General features: G+C 36.9%; 6 protein-coding genes and 1 long non-coding RNA gene across 8 annotated transcripts; 2 read left to right on the plus strand and 5 right to left on the minus strand.

Annotated features, from left to right (window-relative positions):
• Positions 1-238: 238 nt before the first annotated feature.
• LOC147276829 (mediator of RNA polymerase II transcription subunit 11) lies at positions 239-1767 on the plus strand. 2 transcript variants are annotated; one of them, XM_086254981.1, is made up of 4 exons: positions 239-364; positions 625-728; positions 806-922; positions 1466-1767. In XM_086254981.1, the coding sequence occupies exons 2-4, from the start codon at positions 675-677 to the stop codon at positions 1640-1642; spliced, it is 348 nt and encodes a 115-aa protein (XP_086111107.1). In that variant the 5' UTR covers positions 239-364; positions 625-674; the 3' UTR covers positions 1643-1767. The 2 variants fall into 2 exon arrangements, with proteins under 2 accessions (XP_086111107.1, XP_086111108.1); XM_086254982.1 differs by having other exon boundaries at positions 244-364; positions 644-728.
• Positions 1768-2472: 705 nt separating this feature from the next.
• LOC147276830 (protein LATERAL BRANCHING OXIDOREDUCTASE 1-like) lies at positions 2473-4402 on the minus strand. Its single transcript, XM_086253730.1, has 3 exons — positions 3840-4402; positions 3192-3519; positions 2473-3033 (listed from the first exon to the last, which is right to left on the minus strand). The coding sequence occupies exons 1-3, from the start codon at positions 4310-4312 to the stop codon at positions 2773-2775; spliced, it is 1062 nt and encodes a 353-aa protein (XP_086109856.1). The 5' UTR covers positions 4313-4402; the 3' UTR covers positions 2473-2772.
• A 1016-nt stretch (positions 4403-5418) lies between these two features.
• LOC147276831 (protein LATERAL BRANCHING OXIDOREDUCTASE 1-like) lies at positions 5419-7119 on the minus strand. Its single transcript, XM_086254203.1, has 3 exons — positions 6632-7119; positions 5995-6322; positions 5419-5817 (listed from the first exon to the last, which is right to left on the minus strand). The coding sequence occupies exons 1-3, from the start codon at positions 7102-7104 to the stop codon at positions 5557-5559; spliced, it is 1062 nt and encodes a 353-aa protein (XP_086110329.1). The 5' UTR covers positions 7105-7119; the 3' UTR covers positions 5419-5556.
• A 790-nt stretch (positions 7120-7909) lies between these two features.
• On the minus strand, positions 7910-9877 carry LOC147276832 (protein LATERAL BRANCHING OXIDOREDUCTASE 1-like). The gene is made up of 3 exons (XM_086253417.1): positions 9362-9877; positions 8702-9029; positions 7910-8371 (listed from the first exon to the last, which is right to left on the minus strand). Exons 1-3 carry the CDS (start codon positions 9832-9834, stop codon positions 8111-8113), a joined length of 1062 nt encoding a protein of 353 aa, XP_086109543.1. The 5' UTR covers positions 9835-9877; the 3' UTR covers positions 7910-8110.
• Positions 9878-11499: 1622 nt separating this feature from the next.
• Positions 11500-16665, plus strand: LOC147276833 (uncharacterized). The gene is made up of 3 exons (XR_015124021.1): positions 11500-11907; positions 13574-13749; positions 16567-16665. It is a non-coding gene; the product is annotated as an uncharacterized LOC147276833 (long non-coding RNA).
• LOC147276834 (protein LATERAL BRANCHING OXIDOREDUCTASE 1-like) lies at positions 13985-16056 on the minus strand. The gene is made up of 3 exons (XM_086255289.1): positions 15455-16056; positions 14792-15119; positions 13985-14464 (listed from the first exon to the last, which is right to left on the minus strand). The coding sequence occupies exons 1-3, from the start codon at positions 15925-15927 to the stop codon at positions 14204-14206; spliced, it is 1062 nt and encodes a 353-aa protein (XP_086111415.1). The 5' UTR covers positions 15928-16056; the 3' UTR covers positions 13985-14203.
• On the minus strand, positions 16314-19040 carry LOC147276835 (protein LATERAL BRANCHING OXIDOREDUCTASE 1-like). Its single transcript, XM_086255290.1, has 3 exons — positions 18160-19040; positions 17541-17868; positions 16314-16794 (listed from the first exon to the last, which is right to left on the minus strand). Exons 1-3 carry the CDS (start codon positions 18630-18632, stop codon positions 16534-16536), a joined length of 1062 nt encoding a protein of 353 aa, XP_086111416.1. The 5' UTR covers positions 18633-19040; the 3' UTR covers positions 16314-16533.
• Positions 19041-19151: the final 111 nt, after the last annotated feature.

Consider the following 19151-nt stretch of genomic DNA (forward strand, 5'->3'; position numbering starts at 1 on the left):
TACGGTATCGGTACGGTATATAATCGGTATTATTTTTCGATATAACATTGACATGGTACGGTATGGTACGAGTTCGGTTTCGGTATTTCGGTAATAAATGCCCACCCCTAGAATTTACCAATAAACACAAGATTGGGTGGGCTTTATAGCCTATAGCCCAACCCAACTACAAAAAAGCCACAGCAGCCGCTAACCAGAGCCCATCCTTTCCCGCCCTCAGCCCAAACCCCTGGTTCCACATCACCAACCCCAAGTCCAGAACGCAACCTTCTCCCTCTTTCTCTTCCATTCTTCTTCTTCCTGCTGTTCTTGGGACCATCTTCTTCTACTAAGCCTCACAGCCTCTCTCACCCACTGACCCCAGGTATTCCTCTTTCTCTTCCTTTACTTTTTAATTTTTTTTTTTCTAATTTAGGATTTAATAAGGATTCAATTGAGGTTTGAATTAAAGGGTTTAATTCAGATTTAAATTTGGGGTCTAATTTTTTCAGCTCCTCAGGTTTTTCATTTTCATTGTGATTTGTTGCTTTTGGCATTCATTAGCTTTAGTTCCTTTATTTTCTCAAATACCCATCTGGTTTAGCTGTTTGATTTTGGTTGGCTTTTGTATTAACTCTACAAAAGCCTTCAACTTTTTTCTCAGCTGAAAACAGTGAACTGTCTCTAACAAACCCATGGACTCGCCGACCCAGAACACCTCTTTGCAAAGGCTTCAAAATGTGGAGAAGGTAAGCAATGAAGTACTGAATTTTTATTGCTTTTAAGACACCAATTACAATAAGAAAGTTTTTTCTGAATTGCACAGAGAATCGTTAAGGTTTTGGAGCTAGCCGGAGGTGTCATGGATGAGCTTGCAAATCCTACTGGTCCCAGAAAGGAGTTCATCAACAACCATTGCCGCGAGTTCATGCAATTGATCAAGGTCTGTCCTTTCTTCTTGGTGCTAACCATGGTCTGTCTTCCACACATAGAATAGTAGCTATATATGTAATCTCTGAAAATTGCAGTAATTATGGTGTGTGAAATTTAAGATTTGGAAATTTGAGTGGAGTCTGATAATTGATTCAGTCAGAATGTGTTTGCAAAATTGGCACCTATAATGCTAGGATAAATAGGGGAAATTTTGGGACTAGGGTTTTAGGGGTCAAGGAGGTTGTGTTTTTAATTGTGAGAATTAAACTAGGTGGAAATTTGACTGAGTGGTATGGATGTTTCATTGAATCATGAAGGGATAATCTAAATTTGGTCAAGGACATTAGTACCTAAGTATTGTATTTTGGAAATTTGATTGAAGTATCAACATTCCTGAGTACTTTTATTTTGGTGTGTAAATAGAATTTTGGTGAAAGTTGTGAGAAACATTTGGTCTGGGTGAGTAGGTTAGTCTAATATGTTCTGATTTGGGCTTATTATTTTCGAAACTGGGGTTGAAGGTTTTGGTATATTTGGTTCTTTTGTGGATCAGGATATTCAAGTGGCATTGCGGGATGAAATCAAGAGTGCCTGTGATTACCGTCCATTTGAGAAGTGTGATTACAGTTCAAGAATAGCTAATGAGATCTGTTGCAAGAAACTGGAATATGTTCTTTCACAGTTGGATGGAATGAAAGAAACAATTGATGAATATCATAATGCAGTTTGAAGATGCATTCTCATTATGGTTTCTCCTTTTTTGTATCAGACTTCTAGAATGTAAAGCTTTTGCAATGATATAGTTTTGATTTTTATAAGAAGGATATAAGTGTCAGAATCTGCAAAAAGATATCACTCTGATTCTGTCATATGGTCATATGTTTATTTTACCAGATTGTGGGAATCGGGAAGCAAAGAGAGAAACTGGGCTATAAAACAAATAATGTGCTGATGTTTTGCTAGAATCTCATAAATCTAGCTTGTAAGCTTCCTTCCTAATTGAGTTTGTGTCGCTTGTCTATTCAAGTTGAGTGATAAAGAAACTAATGGTACGTTGTCCTTGATACTTAATAATAACTTGTTTTTGACTGCGTATAAGATACACTTGGTTTTCTTAGATAACTTGGATTAATAGTCTTGCAACTACTCCAACCATACGAGAAAATCATAATTCAATGAAACATCCAAACCACTGAGTCAATCAAATCTACAATTCAATGAAACACCCTAACTTTTCTAGTTCTACAATGAAATCTAGTTTTGATTATGTATGCCAGAATAGTAGTCTTTGGAACAACTCTGTTTTAATTTTATGAACGACTGCAATTAAAATTACACGAGCAGAAAAGTTTTCTTTGTTCACCTTGGTGAGCATAAGAGAAGAAATGGCCACATGGAGTGGTTTATCATTTATGAATGCATGAGAATTTCTATGTTGCTTTCAATAGAAAATTTTGAATGAAGTGAAGAAAAAAGCATTGAATTTAATATTAATACTCACTAATAAGAAAAGAATATGAGATATTATAAACTAAGAAACTTCTATTAACATGGGGCCAATCGATCTATTCATCTCCAATATTGATTTTGTGGCTAATACAGCCAGATTGAGAAGTCAGAATATATTCTTTGCACGGATATTGATGCGCTCAATTTGATTAGATGTCCATAATTTTTGGAGCAAAATAATCTGGTACTGATATCATACATTAACCAAACCATCCCTCCGAAGTTTCTTACTACTCTATGCAGCATGGCATTTTTACTGGATTTGATATACAGCATGGTATGTACAGGAAACTGAAATAACATTATTAATTTATTATCACTCGGTAATACACCTTCTAAGCTGTAACCCACTTATTCCGATACCCTGAAATGAAGAATTTGGATGTTTTCAACATTGAGTTTCTTGAAATTACTGAGCCTCCTGTGAGTCATAAACTTGCCCCAGCTGTACGGCCTATATTTGGCAGGGTTTTGTTCATTGATCAGCTCCTCCAAGGGATTGATTAGGGTGTAGTGTGCTGGGTTGTAGAAGAATGGAATGGATAACCTATCCTTCTCTGAGTTCACCATCACCCTGTGTTCCACACTCTCATATATCTCATTGCTCCAAACCTGCATAAACATATCCATTTGTTATGTGAATTTACTGGCCAACATCATCAGTTAACATATCTTGAAAAGTAAATCTATTTGGACAAGTCATTGTTATAATAAGAAATTTCCAAGTGTTTCAAGCATAGTAAGTTACTATGAAGTTGGAGGAGTGGAACCTGAATACTGTCACCAACATTGATGATATAGGCATTTTGGGTGGGTTTAACCCGAATCCACTCTCCATCTGTTTTTCGCTTCACTTCCAGTCCTCCAACATCATCTTGAGCCAGGACGGTTAAAGCACCACCATCCTTGTGGCGGCCAACACCAAGAGCTAACTGAGGGGAAGGACAAGGTGGGTAGTGATTGAGTCTGATACGAGTGGTTTGGTCTTCAAAGTAGCTGGTGAACCTGTTGGCTGGCAAGCCTAGGCTCAAGGAAATAAGTTCCATCAACTTTCGAGCTAGCTTTTCTACTTCTCGAGCATATTCTTCACACGCCACTCTGGTCAAGGCAGTCTAGCTATTAGATCATATAAATCAAGTTGCATATATGTGTTCAACCCTTAATGGGGTACTTACAGAAAAAACAATTAAATTTCCAAGTAAGAGCTAATGTTTTTTACTTGATACACATTATAATTCACAGGTGAACCATAGGGTGGAAGGTGTACATAATTGACCTCTTGATGTGCTCCTAAGCATTTTGCTTCTAGACATAGGTGATCTAGATGTCTGTAACCATATTATTCCATTTGTGTTTCTTTCATCTTCATATAATCATTTGCTAAAATGAATATCTTCCTTTATTAATCAGTGTGTTACCTTAACTCTGGAATATACTCAGGCCATTGGTTAGTCCACTCTGTTTCTTCCTTGTCCTCAGGGTCAGGGGAAGCTGGGACTAAGGTAGGCTGCTCCAGTGTGAAATCAAACACCTCCTTCCAGTCCCTAACATTCTTGGTAAGCTCAGTGTCATAGTAACCCAACGCATTTTTCTCATCTCTCCTAACCTTCCTCTTCTCCTCCAAAGGCTGAGCAAAGAACTTTCTCGCAGCAGTCTCAATCTTTTGGCGCTTATCCAATTGCACCCCATGGTTGATCACTTGGAAGAACCCCCACTCCTTGCATGCATTTCCTATTCCTCTAACAACCCCTTCAATGGCTTTAGGGTCAGAAATGGATTCATGGGTGTTTATTGGAGAGAGGTCAATCAATGGTATGCCTTCGGCTTCGGTGATGGTGAGTTTAGGCCTGTGCTCGGGGTCTTGGATAAAAGCTGGACCAACCTCTCCCATGGCTGGTGATCTTGATTTAAACAAATGGCTTGTTTTGTTGCAAGAAGAGCTTGTGGAAGAAACTAGAATGGTAGTTTTTAATAATGTGAGAAACTATAGTCGGTGTGGTATATATTGAATTATTGATGCTTTTTGTGTTAAGGGATGTTGGCTGCTCACTACAACTACTAATCCTGGGTTTGAGTCATCACTATCCAATCAATAACAATAAGTGACCAGGTACAGAGCCTTTTGTCTTTTCTTTCATTGGCTAATGACATAGCCTTTTGTCTGTTTCTCTACATATGGAGTCTTTGTGATGGCATTGGTACCAAATCACCTGCACAATTGTCCTTTGTCTTCCATTTTTTAATGACAAAATTCCACTGTCTAACCAAGAAATCCATCTAAATCGCACATATCGAATCGTGTTGTAATGGTGTTATTTCGGATTCGTGGTTTAATACTAGTAAACTCTAATCAGACTTCTTTGATTAATCATGTTGGATATCTTAAGATCAGATCAAAACTCAGATATCTTATGAACTAAAAAACTTAATATTAGAATAATTTTATTTATAATTCACACCGATAATGAACTCATACAATAAACATCTACATGATCCAAATCTAGAAAGACAAAGAAAAAAAATCTTGTCATAAAGCAATGTAAAAAGAAAAAAAAAAAACATTTTTATACAATACCAGTTAAACAGATTTTTCGTGTCAGAATCTGGCATAATCGAGTTATTTGTGTTTAACACTAGCCTGACTTCATTATTATTGGTATTTAGAAGATAGTGCAATATAGGTTTGTGGTAGGTAATAGTAAATAGTTTCATATTGGTTTTAAGTCGGTTTGAAATTATCATCTGTCCTCCTTTGCTCATAAGGCCATACCTCAGGTTGCTGATTGGGATTTCCACTCTCTCTCTCTCTCTCTCTCTCTAGTTAGGTCTTGAACTCATTTAGCACTACCTACCCTTTTAACGTGCCTATACCCTCAAGGCTTTGCTTGTTGCTTCTGATTAGTGAGGGCCACACTTTATAATGCTAAATTTTTTCAAGCAAAATATGTGTTTGTAGTTCAATTTATTGCTGATTTTATCTCAAACATTAACCACACGATGATTTCACAATGTCTTATTACAACTCTCTATATACATGGCATTATTTTCTGGATTGGATATGCAGCATTGGTATGTACAGGAAGCTGAAATAACATTATTATACCACGGTAATACTCCTCCTAAGTTCTAACCCACTTATTCCGATACCTTAAAATGATGAATTTGGATGTTTTCAACATTCTGTTTCTTGAAATTACTGAGCTTTCTGTGAGTCATAAACTGGCCCCATCTGTACGGCCTATACTTAGCAGGGTTTTGTTCATTGGTCAGCTCCTCCAAGGGCTTGATTACGGTGTAGTGTGCTGGGTTGAGGAAGTATGGAATAGAAAACCTATCCTTCTCTGAGTTTACCATCACCCTGTGTTCCACACTCGGATATATCTCATTGCTCCAAACCTGCATGAACATATCCATTTGTTATGTGAATGAAACTGTCCAATGTCAGTATATATCCTGCATAGACTAATTAATATATCTTGAAAAGTAAGTCTAATTTGACCGGTCATTGTGCTGTTAACAAATTTCAAAGTGTTTTGTGCAAAGCAAGTTGATATGAAGTTTGAAGATTGGAACCTGAATACTGTCACCCAGATTGATGACATAAGCATTTGGGATGGGTTTAACCCGAATCCACTCTCCATCTGTTTTTCTCTTCACTTCCAGTCCTCCAACATCATCTTGAGCCAGGACGGTTAAAGCACCACCATCCTTGTGGCGACCAACGCCAAGAGCTAGCTGAGGGGAAGGGCAAGGTGGATAATGATTGAGTCTGATAGAACTGGTTTGGTCTTTGAAGTAGCTGGTGAACCTGTTTTCTCGCAAGCCTAGGCTCAACGCAACAAGTTCCATCAACTTTAGAGCTAGCTTTTCTACAGCTCGAGCATATTCTTCACACACCACCCTGGTCAAGGCAGTCTAGCTATTAGATCAGATAAATAAAGTTCCAAATATGCATGGGGTCCTTACAGAAAAAGATAATTAAATGAGAGGTGTTTTTTTTTGCTTGATACCAATTATAATTCACAGGTGAACCATAGGGTGGAAGGTGTACATAATTGACGCTTTGATAGGTTCCTAAGTCTTTCCTTTAAAGATCACAGGTGATCTAGATTTCTTTAACCATAATATTCCTTTTCTGTTTCTTTCATCTTCATGTTATCATTAGCTAAAATGAATATATTCATACTACCTTTTTTAATCATTGAGTTACCTTAATTCCTGAGGATACTCAGGCCATTGGTTACTCCACTCTGTTTCTTCTTTGTCCTCAGGGTCAGAGGAAGCTGGCACTAAGATAGGATCCTCCACTGTGAAATCAAACACCTCCTTCCAGTCTCTAACATTCTTGGTATGCTCAGTGTCATAGTAACCCAATACGCTTTTTTCATCCCTTCTAATCTTCCTCTTCTCCTCCAAAGGCTGAGCAAAGAACTCTTTTGCAGCAGCCTCAATTCTTTGGCGCTTATCCAATGGCACCCCATGGTTGATCACTTGGAAGAACCCCCACTTCTTGCATGCATCGCCTATTTCTCTAACGAGCACTTCAATGGACTTAGGGTCAGAAATGGAGTCTGGGGTGTTTAATGGAGAGAGGTCAATCAATGGTATGCCTTCGGCTTCAATGATGGAGAGTTTGGGCCTGTGCTCAGGGTCTTGGATGAAAGCTGGACCGATCTCTCCCATGCCTGGTGATCTTGATTTAAGAAATGATTTGTTTTGCAAGAGCTTGTGGAAGAAACTAGAATGGTAGGTTTTATAATGTGAGAACCTTTAGTTGGTGCGGCAGATGCTGATTCTTTTGGTGCGGCAGATGTTGATGTTTTTGTTGTGGAGGGTGGCTCACTGCTCACTGCTCACTGCTCACTACAACTACTAATACTGGGTTTTTGAGTCATTACTAATTTATCATTCAGTGACCAGGTACAAAGCCTTTTGTCTTTTCATTTTCATTGGCTAATTACAAAGCCTTTTGTCTGTTTCCCCACATTAGAGTCTTTGTGATGGTATCATACATGGTTCCAAATCACCAGCACATTTGTCTTTCTAACCAAGAAATCCATGTATATCGTGTTATTTTGGATACACATTACATATCAGTAAACTCTAATCCGACTTCTATATTTAATCACATTGGCATAATCGAGTTATTCGGATTTGTATGTAGCAGATTGTGCTATTTATGGGTTTGTGTAAAGTTATAGTAAAGAGTTTTGTATTGGATTTGAGTCATGTTGAAATTATCATACCTCCTCTTTGGTCATCAGGCCAATCTTCAGGCTGCTGATTGGCTTTCCACTCTCATCGAATACTACCTTCCCTTTTAACATGCCTATACTCTCAAAGCTTTTCTGATCCGTTTTTCAGATTAATGAGGGCATTACTTCATAATGCTAAAACTTTTCAAGTTATAAAAATAACCATTAGCACACAATTGGTTTTCTATCTATTGAGGTAGTATAATGCTAAAAGGGTTCTCTGAAATATGTCCTTTTATTTCTGAAGCAAAATAATGTGTTTATAGTTCATTTTATTGCTGATCTCATACATTAACCACACCATGTTTCCGAAGTGTCTGACTACTACTCTATACAGCATGACATTATTTTCTAGATTGATATACAACATGGTACATATGTCCAGGAAGCTGACATAACATTATTATCACTCAATAATACTTCTTCTAACCCAGTTATTCTGATACCCTGAAATGATAAATTTGGATGTTTTCAACATTGAGTTTCTTGAAATTAGTGAACCTCCTGTGAGTCATAAACTTGCCCCAACTGTACGGCCTATACTTGGCAGGGTTTTGTTCATTGGTCAGCTCCTCCAAGGGCTTGACTAGGGTGTAATGTGCAGGGTTGAGAAAGTACGGAATGGAAAACCTTTCCTTCTCTGAGTTCACCATCACCCTGTGCTCCACACTCTCATATCTCTCATTGCTCCAAACCTGCATAAGCATAACCATTTGTTATGTGAATGTAAATCAGGAACAATATATTTCTGATTATCATATCTGGAAAAGTAATTCTAATGGGACAAGTCATTGTGCTGATAAACTACTTCAATATATATATATATATTCCATGTTTTATATAAACTCTAATTATTGTATGATTCTCCCATTAATTCCTATTGAATGTGGATATTGTATGGTTCTAAATTGGTGTGCTTGATGTTAGGTCCTTAAGCTATTGGGAGTGGAAAGCAAGCTTGGTTACAAGCAAATTTCAGAGTAATTTGAGAATAGCAAGTTAATATGATGTTTGAAGATTGGTACCTGAATAGTGTCACCAACATTGATGATATAGGCATTTGGGGTGGGTTTAACCCAAATCCACTCTCCATCTGTTTTTCTCTTCACTTCCAGTCCTCCAACATCATCTTGAGCCAGAACAGTTAAGGCGCCGCCATCTTTGTGGCGACCAAGACCAAGAGCTAACTGAGGGGAAGGGCAAGGTGGATAGTGGTTGAGTCTGATAAAACTGGTTTGGTCTTTGAAGTAGCTCTTGAACCTGTCTTCTGGCAAGCCTAGGCTCAAGGCAATAAGCCCCATCAGCTTTAGAGCCAGCTTTTCTACTTCTCGAGCATAGTCTTCACACACCATTCTGGTCAAGGTCAAGGCAGTCTAGCTATTAGATCATATAAATCAAGTTCCAAGTATGCCTTCAACTCTTAATGCATGGAGTACTTACAGAAAAAAACAATGAGGCTTCCAAGTGAGAGTTAGTATTCTTTGCTTTATACACATTATAATTCATAGGTGATTGAGATTACAGTTGAACTATATGGTTTCAAAGTCAATTTCCTTCTAGATCACACACAGTTGATCTAGATTTATTTAACCATATTATTTCATTTTCTGTTTCTTTCATCTACATATTATCATAATATCATTAGCTAAAACGAATATTCATACTCTCATTGATCATTAAGTTACCTTAATTCAGGAGGATACTGAGGCCATTGGTTATGCCACTCTGTCTCTTCCTTGTCATCAGGGTCAGAGGAAGCTGGGACTAAGGTAGGATCCTCCACTGCGAGATCAAACACCTCCTTCCAGTCTCTAACATTCTTGGTAAGCTCAGTGTCAAAGTAACCCAACGCAACTTTCTCATCCCTCCTAATCTTCCTCTTCTCCTCCAAAGGCTGAGCAAAGAACTTCCTTGCCGCAGTCTCAATCTTTTCGCGCGTACCCAATGGCACACCATGGTTGATCACTTGGAAGAACCCCCAGTCCTTGCATGCATTGCCTATTTCTCTAACAATCCCTTCAATGGCTTGAGGGTCAGAAATGTTGTCTAGGGAGTTTAGTGGAGACAAGTCAATCAATGGTATGCCTTGGGCTTCGGTGATGGTGAGTTTAGGCCTGTGCTCAGGGTCTTGGATGAAAGCTGGATCAACCTCTCCCATGGCTGCTGATGTTAATTTGTAACAAAGCTAAGTTACTTGGTGTTACAATAATGGTTTATTTTAGGGATTAATACCATTTTGCTCCCCCGACTATTACACTTGTATCAGTTTGCTCCCCAGACTTCTAATTTGGAAAATTAAGGACTCTGACTTTTTCAATTTTGCCAATTGAGGTTCTTTTGTCAATTTACACATTTTTTATCCAAATCTTTGAGGGCAAAATGGTCCCTTCCAATTAGATCTTATCATTTTTTCCTCATGCATCATTTTTCCTCTTTTATTTCTTGCTAAATTTTGCTTGATCATCTCGACATTTTAGATGAAAAATGTATAAATTGACGGAATAACCTTAATTGGCAAAATTGAAAAAGTCAGGGTCCTTAATTTTCCAAATTAGAAGTCTGGGGAGCAAACTGATACATGTGTAATAGTCTGGGGAGCAAAATGACATTAATCCCTTTATTTTATATTGTGAGTTGTTAAACATTTATCTTGAATCTGGACGGGATATGGTAGATTGTTAGTTGGTAGTTATTAAAGTGCTGCACGTTTTTGTTTTGGATGGTTGTGAAGTTTGCGCTTGCATGGGTTGTCTTTTTCTCTGCTATGATGCCATTGCAAACGTACACATAAATTACATAATTGAATAAGTGGGGTTTGATTGAAATACTTTGTATCAAGGAATAAAATTTCGAGTTTCGAGGAAATTTCGACGGAAATTTTGAAGATTTTTAAATTTCGACAAAAATTCGACGGAAATTGCTATCAAAATACGAAAATTTTGAATGAAACTTTACCATATATTTATTTAACATATTATCTACTACATTGATAAAAAACATTAAAAAAACCGAATTATATGGTATGTTTCATGTGATATGTGATGAATATAATGTGCGCTGGAGGCAAATATTGTTAAAAAAATGTTTCACTAATTAATAATTACTTCAATAATACCTCAATTAAGAGTATAAAATGATATATAAGTGCTTACTTCATAGGCTTAAAATGAGGAAAAATACATTCAATCCTTAAATTTAACACAACAACTAAAATTAATAGATATTAAAGTGAATTTAATCATGTTGTATGAGACATAATAAGGTTGTGTTGTGAATGGAATTTGAAGAAAAAATAAGATAAAAATAAAAAGAGAAACTATTCCCAATTATTTTATTGAAACTAAATAAAAAAAGTGCTTGGTTGTTTATTTCATTTATTTATTTTTAATATAAAGTGCAAGGATGAAATAATTGTCATAAGAGGATTTGCACATAATTAGAATTCTATAAACTTTTCTGGCAAAAAAAAAAAAAAAAGAATTCTATAAACTTTTGCAGAGTTTTGTTGAGAGTTTATTTAAAGAGCGTTGATAACTTGATATGATATTTTGGAGGTATTTTCACGTAATCCCTGCTATAATGCTAGTATTTTCTGATTCGTTATTTGTAAAGTTGGGCATTTATATAATTTATTTTTGGGTTACCACTTTCCACATTTTATTAATTAATATCATACCCCACTAAGATCTAAATCCACCATCATAACACGTGGACTGATCTAGACACAACAGTGTCACAGTGTGGATGAGTGGATCTAATGATTCTAATCCAAGTTATGAGTCAGTAGTAAGTAGTAACAAAAAAAAAAAAAAAAAGAGCTGAAGGTGATCCATTGGTCAAATCAGAAGCTTGGAACCATTTCCACAACACCTTTGCTGAGAGTGAGCCACCTAAAAGTCTCCCCAATAACTGTTCTTATTTATACTATGCAGAACTTCAGCGGTTCAGCCCATGATCTCAATCCTGAGAAGGCTATCTGCATCACTTCCACCGGTGATGGAACCGTCCAATTCTTGTGGCGACTCACAGAGACTTTTGGCCTTGGCCCAGCAGCTCCGCCTCTACAAGCCACCACTTTTATCCTTGGAAGATGATGTTGAGGAGCAGAGAATTGAAGAAAGCGCTCGCAAGGTTGTAGCCCAAGTGGGTTTTGCTGAAAGTGATGCCCCGATTGCACGCGACCCAGAAGCATTCAGATTTCAGACCCAAGGCTGGGTTTCAGACTTTCTGGGTAAGTGAGCGAAATTTCGCTAAATTTCGACGAAATTTCTCTGAAATTCAAAAAATTTGGCTGTTAGGGTGTTCGACGAAATATTTCGAAATTTTGTCGAATCAGTGTTAAAATTTCGGACCCCCTCAAAATCGAAATTTTGCCAAAAATTTCGAAATTTAAACCCTTGCGTTGTATCAGCTTTACTTGTCCACTACTCACTCTTTGAGAAGAGTGAGTATGTATTATTTTAGTTTCCTTCTTTCTGGACAAAAGAAAATGTAATGATCGATTTGAGTGCCTTGAATAATTTTTCCTTGAGATGAATTCTAATTTGTTCACATCATTGTTTTACTCTAAGTGGGGTGTATTATATGTGGATTTTAAAAAATTTTGTGGAGTTTAAAAGTCATGTGGTATTCAATTGAGACTTTTAAAAAGTCCGTAAAATTCTATATGTATTCAATTAAGAATTTTAAAGAGTCTATAAAAATCATGTGGTATTCAATTAAGACTTTTTAGACTTTTAAAAAGTCATTGACTTTTATGGAATTCATTTAATGATGAATTTTAATAGACTTTGAAAGACTTTTATGTGTATTTCAAAGTCATTATAAATTCGATCTCTTCCCTGCGGATTTCTAAGGATTTCTATAGACTCTGTAGAACTCCGTAAAACTCAGTGAAAATCTGTAAATTTTGCAAAAGTCTGTCACTTGAAAAGTCTACAAAAGTCTTTATAAATCTATATACATTACACCTCCCTAAGTCTATAAGGACTTTGGTTTTAAATTTTTTGGCTATGTCGTAAGGGCCTACTTGCTTAGTTCAAAGGGTTAACCGAATCATACGACCATTGTTAAAAAAAAAAAAAAATCATACGACAGCAAGACACAGTGTTGGCCCTGAAGGGGGGCACGGAGTGCGACCGCCTAAGGCCCACCTTTAAGGGGGGCCCACAAATTTTTATATTATGTATATATTAATATATATATATATTAAAAAAAATAGTTGTTGGATTTATTAATAATGTTTTCGCTGCAACTAACCCTTCTACTTATTGTTTCTTTGGGCTTAGGCCTCCTTTGTACCAAAAAAAAAAAAAGGTAGGCCATTTTAAGATATAAAGTTTGGGTTATGCAACCTATTTTTCCTTAATTATTAGTTGAAAACCACCTTTTATTTCCTTAACCTGTGTTTGGCCAACTTGCTTCAGTTTTTCCTTGGCTTCTCACTTGAATCACAAGAGAATCAAGCCAAATCCTTATATGCATGGTAGTGGGTCATTTTTGCCCTTAGGTTTACACCTCTTCTCTTTTTTTCTTTTTCATCAAAAGTACATACTTTCTTTCTAGAAAGTTAGATTCAAAGAGCATGTTTGCTTTGAATTGGCAAAGACGGATATCTGCATCTTCATATAGTCTTGTGGAAAACTGGTTTTTTTTTTTTTTGTTCTCCACAGGCTCTTTTAATCTGAAAGAAATTAGAGAGGTTCCATTGGGGTAAAAAAGTAATTTTTCCCTTTGAGTGTGTGTTTTTCTCTTTTAATTTTTCTCTTATATTCGTATAAATTATTATTTTTTTGACATTCAATCAAAAATTTCCTAATTGATTTCTTGATATGATCGAAAATTTTCTAATTGATTTCTTGTCAATTGTAAATTATTTTGCAAAATTTTTATTACAGGCCCAATTTAGATTTCACTCTGGGCTTCCAAAAGTAAGGGCCAGCCCTGGCAAGACATTCTTCTGGATTGATATACAGGCATGGTATATATGTACAGGAAGCTGAGATAACATTATTAGCACTTGGTAATACTCCTAACCCAATTATTCTGATACCCTGAAATGATAAATTTGGAGGTTTTCAACATTGAGTTTCTTGAAATTATCGTAATTATCGTACCTCGTCTTTGGTCTTGCTGTCATTGAATACTACTTTCCCTTTTAACGTGCCTATACTCTCAAAGCTTTTCTGATCCGTTTTTCAGATTAATGAAGGCATTACTTCATAATGCCAAAAGTTTTCAAGTTATAAAAATAACCATTAGCACACAATTAGTTTTCTATCTATTGAGGTAGTATAATGCTAAAAGGGTTCTCTGAAATATGTCCTTTTATTTCTGAAGCAAAATAATGTGTTTTATAGTTCCTTTTATTGCTGATCTCATACATTAACCACACCATGTTTTCGAAGTGTCTGACTACTACTCTATACAGCATGACATTATTTTCTGGATTGATACCCAGCATGATACATATGTCCAGGAAGCTGAGATAACATTATTATCACTCGATAATACTTCTTCTAACCCAATTATTCTGATACCCTGAAATGATGAATTTGGACGTTTTCAACATTGAGTTTCTTGAAATTACTGAGCTTTCTTTGAGTCAAAAAGTTGCCCCAGATGTACGGCCTATACTTGGCAGGGTTTTGTTCATTGGTCAGCTCCTCCAAGGGCTTGACTAGGGTGTAATGTGCTGGGTTGAGAAAGTATGGAATAGAAAACCTTTCCTTCTCTGAGTTCACCATCACCCTGTGCTCCACACTCTCATATCTCTCATTGCTCCAAACCTGCATAAGCATATCCATTTGTTATGTGATGATGTAAACCAGCAACAATATATATCTGATTATCATAACTGGAAAAGTAATTCTAATGGGACAAGTCATTGTGTTGATAAACTACTTCAATATATATATATATATATATTCCTCTCCCATGTATTATTGTATGATTCTCCCATTAATTCCTATGGAATGTGGATATTGTATGGTTCTAAATTGGTGTGCTTGACGTTAGGTCCTTAAGCTATCAGGAGAGGAAAGCAAGCTTGGTTACTAGCAAATTTCAGAGTAATTTGAGAACAGCAAGTTAATATGAAGTTTGAAGAGTGGAACCTGAATAATGTCACCAACATTGATGATATAGGCATTTGGGGTGGGTTTAACACGAATCCACTCTCCATCTGTTTTTCTCTTCACTTCCAGTCCTCCAACATCATCTTGAGCCAGAACGGTTAAGGCACCGCCATCTTTGTGGCGACCAACACCAAGAGCCAACTGAGGGGAAGGGCAAGGTGGATAGTGGTTGAGTCTGATAAAACTGGTTTGGTCTTTGAAGTAGCTATTGAACCTGTCTTCTGGCAAGCCTAGGCTCAAGGCAATAAGCCCCATAAGCTTTAGAGCCAGCTTTTCTACTTCTCGAGCATATTCTTCATACACCAATCTGGTCAAGGTCAAGGCAGCCTAGCTATTAGATCATATAAATCAAGTTCCAAGTATGCCTTCAACTCTTAATGCATGGAGTCCTTACAGAAAAAAACAATGAGGCTTCCAGGTGAGAGTTAGTGTTCTTTGCTTGATACACATTATAAATCATACATACGTGATTTAGATTACAGGTGAACATATGGTTTCAAAGTCATTTTCCTTCTAGATCGTGTGTGATCTAGATTTCTTTAATCATATTAATTATTTCATTTTCTGTTTCTTTCATCTTCATATTATCATAATATCATTAGCTAAAACGAATATTCATACTCTCATTGATCATTAAGTTACCTTAATTCAGGAGGATACTGAGGCCATTTGTTAGTCCACTCTGTCTCTTCCTTGTCATCAGGGTCAGAGGAAGCTGGGACTAAGGTAGGATCCTCCACTGCGAGATCAAACACCTCCTTCCAGTCTCTAACATTCTTGGTATGCTCAGTTTCATAGTAACCCAACACACTTGTTTCATCCCTCCTAATCTTCCTCTTCTCCTCCAAAGGCTGAGCAAAGAACTTCCTCGCCGCAGCCTCAATCTTTTCGCGCATACCCAATGGCACGCCATGGTTGATCACTTGGAAGAACCCCCAGTCCTTGCTTGCATTGCCTATTTCTCTAACAACCCCTTCAATGGCTTTAGGGTCAGAAATATTTTCTGGGGAGTTTATTGGAGACAAGTCAATCAATGGTATACCTTTGGCTTCGGTGATGGTGAGTTTAGGCCTGTGCTCAGGGTCTTGGATGAAAGCTGGATCAACCTCTCCCATGGCTGCTGATGTTAATTTGTACAAAGCTAAGCTACTTGGTGTTACAAGAATGGTTTATTTTATAATGTGAGTAGTTAAGCCTTTATCTTGAATCTGGACGGGATATGGTAGATTGTTAGTTGGAGGTTAGTAAAGTGCTGCCCGTTTCTGTTTTGGATGCTTGTGACTTGTGACGTTTGTGCTTGCATGGGATGTTTTGTTCTCTACTATGATGCCACTGCATACGTACAACATATGTGGGACCAAAATGGACTTGAGATTAATATTTCTTTCAATTAGTGGGGTTTGATTGAGAAAGGTTGTATTTATTAATTTTGTTTCCTTCTTTCTGGACAAAAGAAAATGTAATGATCGATTTGAGTGCCTTGAATAAAGTTTCCTTGAGATGAATTCTAATTTGTTCATATAATTAGACGAATCATACGACCATTGTTATTAGAAAAAAAGAAATCATACGACCGTTAACCACACCAGGTTTCCAATGTGTCTTACTACTACTCTATACAGCATGACGTTATCTTCTGGATTGATATACAGGCATGATATATATGTGCCGGGAGCTGAGATAACATCATTTTCACTTGGTAATTAATACTCCTAAACCAATTATTCTGATACCCTGAAATGATAAATTTGGAGGTTTTCAACATTGAGTTTCTTGAAATTACTGAGCTTTTTGCTAGTCAGAAACTTGCCCCAGCTGTATGGCCTATACTTAGCAGGGTTTTGTTCATTGGTCAGCTCCTCTAAGGGCTTTACCAGGGTGTAGTGTGCTGGGTTGACGAAGTATGGAATGGAAAACCTTTCCTTCTCTGAGTTCACTATCACCCTGTGTTCCACACTCTCGTATCTGTCATTGCTCCAAACCTGCATAAACATATCTATTTGTTATTTGAATGAAACTGGCCAGAAACAATATATAACCTGCACAGACTAATTACCATGTTTTGAAAAGTAATTCTAGGACAAGTCATTATGCTGATAAATTACTTAAATTTATATTGATCTGCCTTTGTTATAAACTTCAATTATTGTGTGACTCAATAATGGCTGTGGAATTTGGACATTGAAAATGCTACCTTGGTCTAAATTGGCGTGCTTGGCCTGGGATATTAGAAAGGTTTTTTCACATTTTACCCACCTGAAATTTAGACTCAATCTCACTTTACTATTTTTAAAAAATATTGTCTTAATTTACCACCTGAATTAAAAATTTGTTACAATGTACCATCTCTGTCTGATTTTGTCTAAAATTTTGTTAAAAATAAGAGTGTTTTGGTCTTTTTTAAGTTTATATTGTTAGAAAAAAATAGTTTTTTTTACACTTTACTTATTTTGACACAATAAAAAATTGACTTGAAAAGACCAAAATACCCTTATTTTTAACAAAAATTTAGACAAAATGAGACAGAGCTGGTACATTGCAACAAAATTTTTAATTCAGGTGGTAAATTGAGATAATTTTTTTTTAATTGATGAAGTGAGATTGAGCTCAAAGTTTAGGCAGGTAAAGTGTAATAAAGCCTATTAGAAATGGGAAGCAAACTTGGCTACTAACAAATTTCAAGGTAATTTGAACATAGAAAGATAATATGAAGTTCGAAGAGTGGAACCTGAATAATGTCACCAACATTGATGATATAGGCATTTGAGGTGGGTTTAACCCGAATCCACTCTCCATCTGTTTTTCTCTTCACTTCCAATCCTCCAACATAATCTTGAGCCAGAACGGTTAAGGCACCGGCATCTTTGTGGCGACCAACACCAAGAGCCAACTGAGGGGAAGGGCAAGGTGGATAGTGGTTGAGTCTGATAAAACTGGTTTGGTCTTTGAAGTAGCTGTTGAACCTGTCTTCTGGCAAGCATAGGCTCAAAGCAATAAGTCCCATTAACTTCAGAGCTAGCTTTTCCACTTCTCGAGCATATTCTTCACACACCACCCTGGTCAAGGCAGTCTAGCTATTAGATCATATAAATCAAGTTCTGAATTCATGGATTCCTTATGGCAAAAAACAATTGAGTTTCCAAGTGAGAACTAGTGTTCTTTACTTGATACACATTATAATTATAATTCACAAGTGATCTAGATTATAGGTGAGCTATAGAGTTGCAAATTGTAATTGGCCCTATTGGGTCCTAACCATTTTTTTTCCAAATCACAGTAGATCTAGATTTCTTGAATCATATTATTCCATTTTTTGTTACTATTATCATTAGTGATCATTGAGTTACCTTAATTCAGAAGGATACTGAGGCCATTGGTTAATCCACTCTGTCTCTTCCTTGTCCTCAGGATCAGGTGAAGCTGGGACTAAGGTAGGCTCCTCCACAGTGAAATCAAACACCTCCTTCCAGTCTTTAACATTCTTGGTATGCTCAGAGTCATAGTAACCCACCACAGTTTTTTCATCCCTCCTAATCTTCCTCTTCTCCTCCAAAGGCTGATCAAAGAACTTCCTTGCGGCAGCCTCAATCTTTTCGCACTTACCCAATGGCACGCCATGGTTGATCACTTGGAAGAACCCCCAGTCCTTGCAGGCATTGCCTATTTCTCTAACAAGCCCTTCAATGGCTTTAGGGTCAGAAATGGAATCTGGGGAGTTTACTGGAGACAGGTCAATCAATGGTATGCCTTCGGCTTCGGTGATGGTGAGTTTAGGCCTGTGCTCAGGGTCTTGGATGAAAGCTGGATCGACCTCTCCCATGGCTGCTGTTCTTGACTTGTAACAAAGCTAAGCTTTCTTGATGTTACAAGAATGGTTGGTTTTATGATGTGGTTGGTTTTATGACTGTTAGTTGGAGATTAGCATGTGCTGCACAGTTTTGTTTTTGGATGGTTGTGAGTTTTGCGCTTGCATGGTTGTCTTTTTCTCTTCTATGATGCCATTGCAGACCAAAATGGACTTGAGATTTAATATTTCTTTGAAAAAGTGGGGTTTGATTGAGATAGGTTGTATCAGCTTTACTAAGTTCACTACTCACTCTTCACAAAGGACGTGTGTATTAATTCTGAATAACTGTTTGCCTATGTTTTAATTTTGTTTCATTCTTTCTTGAGATGAATGCTAATTTGTTCACATAATTGTTTCACTCCAAGGGCTTTGGTTTTACTTTTGGGCTGGGTCCTAAGCGCCTACCAGTTAATTGAATCATATAATTATTATTTTTTTACATCGGAAGAAATCGAATTCTGAACTCATTATCCTATCATCATCACTAGGTTA

The sequence above is a fragment of the Dryas octopetala genome, chromosome 8, assembly GCF_963921425.1.
Source record: "Dryas octopetala chromosome 8, drDryOcto1.1, whole genome shotgun sequence".
NCBI classification, from domain to species: Eukaryota; Viridiplantae; Streptophyta; class Magnoliopsida; order Rosales; family Rosaceae; genus Dryas; species Dryas octopetala.